This window comes from Sebastes umbrosus, chromosome 20 (assembly GCF_015220745.1).
Source record: "Sebastes umbrosus isolate fSebUmb1 chromosome 20, fSebUmb1.pri, whole genome shotgun sequence".
In the NCBI taxonomy this organism is placed as follows: Eukaryota; Metazoa; Chordata; class Actinopteri; order Perciformes; family Sebastidae; genus Sebastes; species Sebastes umbrosus.
Window position 1 is genome coordinate 635307 of NC_051288.1, and position 6742 is coordinate 642048.

The 6742-nt window shown below is 41.5% G+C and overlaps 1 protein-coding gene across 2 annotated transcripts in view; it reads left to right on the forward strand.

The window, feature by feature from the left end:
- rbfox3a (RNA binding fox-1 homolog 3a) overlaps positions 1-6742 on the forward strand; it is a 185292-nt gene that overhangs the window by 83142 nt on the left and 95408 nt on the right. For both annotated transcript variants that reach the window (XM_037755033.1, XM_037755032.1), the window contains exon 2: positions 680-928. In XM_037755033.1, the coding sequence (XP_037610961.1) occupies positions 680-928 (249 nt within the window). The remainder of the gene's footprint in view (positions 1-679; positions 929-6742) is intronic.

Genomic DNA, 6742 nt, shown 5'->3' on the forward strand with positions numbered 1-6742 from the left:
ATTCTTTTCACCTACCCCTGATTCTATTTTACAAATGTCAAACATTGTAGAGATGTGCACACATGCACAAGAACAAGATGTAGAAATGCCCTTAAACATCCGTCTGCATGTCGATGTCCGCTTCAGCACTCATTAGACCTGTGAATACAAACAAAGGCGAAGAGAAGGAGCTGTTTCGCTGATTGTGTCACCAACAGCACCAGAACAGCACAGGTGTGGCTGTTTATGGCGGCCATACCACTAATACATCACATGTATGTGTGCAAACCATCATCGCAGTGATATCTCAATCATCATTATTAAACATCAGAAGGATGATCAATAATTAACTTAAAATTCTGCCTGCTAGTTTTGATGGAAGGCAGAAACAGCCTGAGGTAAACTTGCCTTTATTCACATGAAAATGTGGACAGGCCTTTGCATTTCTTTTGTTGGTTGTACCTAAGTAGCATTTAGTTAAGTGAAATTAAATAGATGTAATATAGAAATAGATTGAATATATGATATGTTTCGTAATAACATTTGTAGATATTTCAGTTGTGTTTTTCATGACAGTTAAAAGATTGTTTCAGATGGTGATCAAACACTGGCCTCACTGTGTGCCAGTATTATTGATGAAGCTGTTGGTTTGCTGTCTTCCTTACCTCTACCTGCTCCCCATCTCTATCTATCCATGCAGGGTAACCAAGAGGCCACAGCTCCCCCTGAAGCCATGGCCCAAGCCTTCCCACCGGCCCAGTACCCCCCTCCACCACAGAATGGGATCCCAGCTGAGTACGCCACGCCCCACACCCACCCACCGGCAGACTACACGGGACCAAGCACGGTGGCCGAGCACGCCCTGACACTGTACACGGCGACGCACACACAGAACGAACAGCCGGGAAACGACAGCAACACCCCCGCCCTCACAACCAACACAGTAACGGTGAGTCTACAGTTCATACTAACATCGTCTTTGTGAACTATGTGGATTGAAGTGTTTTTCATTCGGTAAAAATTTGGCATCGACGAAGATTAAAAAAGTTCGGGGGACTTGACTGATGGTCCTGCTAAGGCGTCCTACATAACAAATGACAATAAATGTGAAATATATCACTGTAATGTCTTAAGGAAGTGGAACATGACCACATGTAATATCTCAATGTGTAAGCATCAATCATCCATCTTTATTTATATAGCACCTTTCCAACAAATCAAATGCACCTAACTTTACAAGCGATTAACAAATAAATGACAAATGTCAAAAGGATCAACAGTTACTCAAAGTAGTAAAATGTTGATAAAACAACATTTAAAACTATAAAAGACTACATGAAAGCCAGACTAAATAGATGGGTTTTTAGTTTACGTTTCAAAATATCAATATTTTCAGCTGCTCTCAGATCCTCTTGACCGAATCCTTTTGTTCTGCTCTGTGGAACAACTAAAAGAGAAGAACCAGAGGATCGGAGGGGTCTTCCATGTTTATAAACCAAAAGCCTATCTGGTGCAAGGCCATGTAGTGCCTTACAAATGAATAACAGTAACTCACAGGTAACCAGAGTAAAGACTTTAAAATAGGTGTAATGTGTGCTCTCCTTTTGGTCTTAGTCAACACACAAGCAGCAGAATTTTGATCATCATGCATTTCCTGACACTTGTGACATAGACCTTTAAAAAAAATCGCTACGAGACTTGGTCCCTCCAAAGTGGCACGACGACCACATTTCGGGGGTCTGGCTCATGGACTAAATATGTCCTGTGTCAGACCTGTATTTTCAATCATAATCAGTTGAGGAACACACAATATGCTTATTGTTCATTAATAACTCTAACTAAAAAAATATCAATGAGTATATCTTCATATTATTTGTTCAAACATCAGGTCAATTTTTAAACTAGCCATGGAGTAGGAACAGAGCGGTGGGCTAAATTAGACTTTAGAATGCAATGGAAAGCAGAGAAAATCTAAAACTCAAACCACCATCTCATGATTTAACGTATGTATATTTTAGCCACCAATTCCTGGTGTGCTATGCTCCTTTGAAGGTTTTAAGGAGAGTTGCAGCTCAAATGCGGTTGTAGTGGTGGTGGGGGGGGGAACGCTGGGAAGCATACAGGAAACTGAGAGTGACACCTCTCTCGCTAACTCTAGGACTGTCTTCCTGATACTTCACACAACATGAAACCTGAAACTTAAAAAGTAAAAAGTGCCCCACCCTCTGCTGCCAATGAAAGCTTTAAAATCTGAGAAAATACATTGAGCAAGAAAGAAAATGAGACTGAAAAGATATTCAGAATGAGAAGAGAACAGTTTAAATGTTTTTATTTTATTTTAAGATCAAGCAAGTGTGCAAATGCATGCATGACCTATACATTCACACTTATCCACACACAGCAGGGACAGACGTCACCGATAAATGAGTCCAATTTTAAGCTGCATTTCAGCACAGAACTGCAAACACACACACACACACATACACACAGTACACACAGGAAATGCTAAGGATGTCCACACTATAGTTAACTGCACCACCACTTGTCTCTAGTTGAGGAGCCTTCAAGCTGTCAGGGCCAATAAGAATGGAGCATGCTGGAAAGATATGGGAGTGTATAGACAGTGATGGCAGAGTGGGGGAGTCCAGCGAGAGAAGACGCGGTACAGTCAGCATTACTGGGAGTGTTTTACAGTCACTGTGGAGAGTTTGTCACAGGCTGTAACTGCTACTGTCAGGAGACATAGTTACTGCAGGATAAAGGAGAAAGACACCATGCACACATTCACTGTGGCCTAAAAAGCACTTACTACATTTACTGTATAAAAATAGACTGTCAGAGTATATAATATATCAGGTTGATACTGTGTTGTTGTTTTTCTGTTACTAATAAAATGATTTTAGCCTATCAACATTGCCTCTGACCTCATTCTTTTACTTTCATTTCAAAATTATTTCGAACATGAAGAATACAAAAAAATATAAAAAATAAAGAAAAGGAGAATGATCATACCAACAAGTGGACAGCCAGAAAGAAGTAGTATTTACATACAATGAAAAGCATAAGAAAAAGAAATTGTCAAACACTTGATGCCTTGATTTACATATTCGAAAAGGAGTGAGAAGAAGTACAAACTTATTTAATCCCACCCCTTCTCCATGTGATGGAATTTTCTATTAATTCCTCTCTTCTTGGTCGGGAGGTCAGAGTGTTTGTCAGTGTCCCTCTGTTGACATTATTGGGTTGGAGTCCTGTCTAGAGGAGCCACCGTTATCTGTACAGCTGTGTCAACAAACCTGACAATTGCTCCTTGCTCAAGCTTCATTAAACCTTCAATGTAAGACATCAACAGCTCCGGGGCCTCTTCCTTCCTATAAGTTAACTTGTATATCAGAAATTCCATCACACTCCATAAGTCATTCATTAATAATTTACCAGCTTCCTGATTGAGCTATACATATGCTCTAATTAGATTTTCCTAAATTTGTCTAACTATAATTATTACCTTTTATCTCTGTCATACAGAAATATAAATGAATTACTGATATAATTATCCTTATCAAAATATAAATTTGTAATCAAATCAGAATACCAATTCATTACTTATAATATAACTTAATCACAATACCAATTCATTACTTACATATTTAACTTAATCATATTGACTAGTTGTTATTATTATTATTTAAATATACAATTTATAATATACAATATGCACATGCAATACAACACACAAACAAATAAATATTTATATATATATACACACATCGCACATTGCACTACATGCTCACACTGCATACCACATACACACATATATATATATATATATATATATACACAATTCACAGCATCCAACAATGCATACATTATTCTTATACACAAAATCAAACCCCAAATTTGCATTATTCTTTACAGAAAAAAATAGAAAGAAAGGCTAAGACAGAATAAATATTAAGTAACCAATAAATAAATAAACTAACCCAGTAAACACCTTGTGATTGTCAAACCCTCACTTCATCCCTGTACCTTGAGAAAGTCATGTCTTTAGCCCTTATTTTAAACTGGTTTAGGATTGGACATTTTAATGTGGAGCTAAAGAGCTCCACATTAAAATTCCTCCTCTATGGAAGACCTTGACCTGAAACTCTCCAAGATGTCAACTATTTCAATCAGAGGTGTAACTAAGTACATTATTCATTCACATGTATCTGGGTCTCTGTACCTTACTTGTTTAGTTAATTGTTTTTTCAACTACATACTTCTTATTTTTTTTTTACATTTCCAAACGAAAATGTCCCTTTTTCCCCTGGTGTTAATCTGTGTGCTGTAGATAGCTGCAGGTTGTACATGTAAAGCATGAGATGGGTTTGTTAAATATATCACATTGTAAAATAGGATTTTGTTAAACAACAATTTAGAGATTAGAAAAAATACTTTTATTACGCATCCAGTGATACAAATCTTGATTTCCATACATGAATGAATGAGTTGTCATGGAGATAGTTCAGTTGTCATCAGGGATGTTTCTATGGAACAGGTGGTCATATAGGGGGCGAGACACGGTAACCCCTGTCTCTGTCTCGGATAAGAAGGTGCTCCCTGATCTCTCTCCAGCCGTCAGCTGACTCCTGCTCGATGACCTTTGTCCTCTTCCCAGTAGATGCTGTGAGAGGTTTTGGTGGTCTGGTGTTCAGACAGCTGATGTTGACTGTTTCTGCTGTTCATTCAGTCTCATTGCTGTTTCACTGATGTAGTGTTCCCCACAGCCGTCACATGTCATGTTATTCACATCCTGGATGCCAAACGCCGTCCAGGTGACAGGGGTTAAAGATGGCACCCAATTTACTCTCTGTTTCCTTTTATGTGTGTGTGTGTGTGTGTGTGTGTGTGTGTGTGTGTCTTGGTCTAATCCCTGGTGAGAGAAGGCTCTGTAGCAGTCTAACCATGTGTAATCTACCCGTCTGGCAGCACTCCCATCTGATAGCTTCCATTATAGGCCCGGGAAGGGGCACTGCTGAGCTCAGCAAGTCACACGCACACACACACACACACACACACACACACACACACACACACACACACACACACGCACACATACACACACAGATATACACACATGTTCCTTCAGAAACACAGTAACGACACATCTGGGAGATCTAACTGGGTGTGTAATCAGGTGGAGGTGTTTGGGCTGCTAGTGCTCATGTGTGTGTGTGTGTGTGTGTGTGTGTGTGCGTGTGTGTGTGTGTGTGTGTGTGTGTGTTGTAACTGGCATAAGGGAGGCTTGGTTGGATAGATTAGTTCTATACAGTTTCCCTCCTCTCTTACACACACACAGACACACACAGACACACACACAGTGTACAGCTCAGCACTGTTTCCGTGGTGACAGCGGAGGAAGCTCAGGCTGCTTGTGTATGATAATGTTCATGTAATTATTTCTCCTTCCTGCCTGGCTGCTCACACACCATGGATGGTGAAGGCATGGTGACCACAGAGAAAGAAAGAAGTGCAGAGACGACTTTAGCTCTTTGACTGTGGCAGAAGAAGGCTTACGGTCTTAAAGCCGTTCCATTCCGTACCATGCTAAGCTTAATGAAAGACTACAGCCAGTTTCATGTGTTAACACACACACTGAATGGAAGACACCAGTGGAACAGGGATCAACCAGAGAAACTTACTCTATGGAGGGATTTGTGACGCTTTGCCTACATTGAACAGGATTATGTCACATACTGTGTAATGCTGTGTTCACACCAAACGCAAAACAAATCCTTCCCTCGCTTTACTCGCCGGAGAGGAGGAGGGGCTTACCTCCATGTAGATACCAACAGACACTTTAGAGCATCTTCACTCACACACGCACACACACACTCACATAGGCAGCTGATGATTGCTGCATCCCATTCAGTAGAGCACTAGGTTACCAGTTCCTCAAACGCCTCACCAGCACCGGACAAGACCTCTGCGATCTGACCAACCTGTGACATCACACCTACAGTTTCCATAGACTGACAGTGGCTACAAGGGCGTCATGCTCATGCAGCGAGGGCGATGTGTGTTTCATTGAGGTGTAGCGTTAACACGTTAACACGTTAACACGTTAACACGTTAACACGTTAACACGTTATCGCCGATGCTATACCTACGCCGATCCTGACCATTGTAGCTTCACTTAATACCACCTGCTTGTGCACCTATTAACTAGTACCCCTTTCAATCCGAGGACTCAACCAGGGTTGGATGTGTGTATGAAAGGGTTAACCCACGTTGACTGACTCGGCTTCGCGACCCAAGTCGGGAGGTGGGCCGGACCAGAGTTGGACCAGAGTCGGTCCAGAGTTGGACCAGGGTCGATTTCAATGTGAATGGCAAATGGACAAACCTATTCGGTTGCAAATGAGGGCGCACAGTCCGTGACGCAACGGTCACAGGTCGCCGTGGCTCATAAACAAACGGAGCTACGGGAGTATGAATGTTTTCAGACACACCGGAGGTGAACGGCGGACAAGAACAACACGGATGTGTGGCGAGACTTTGAGGTGCGGGAGCTGCTGGCCGTCCGAGGTGATGAAGAAAAAAGCGGTAGATGACCGTGACGATGAGAGACAACGTAGTGTAACGTTAAACGAACATAACAAGGCTGCTGAATGAGAGAGGCATCCGTCGTTACGCTACACGGAAACACACCGTGTTAATAATGAGCCGACCCCTCACGGTACCGCCAGCTGTACGCACATCTGTTTTTAAAGCATGTTTGTCC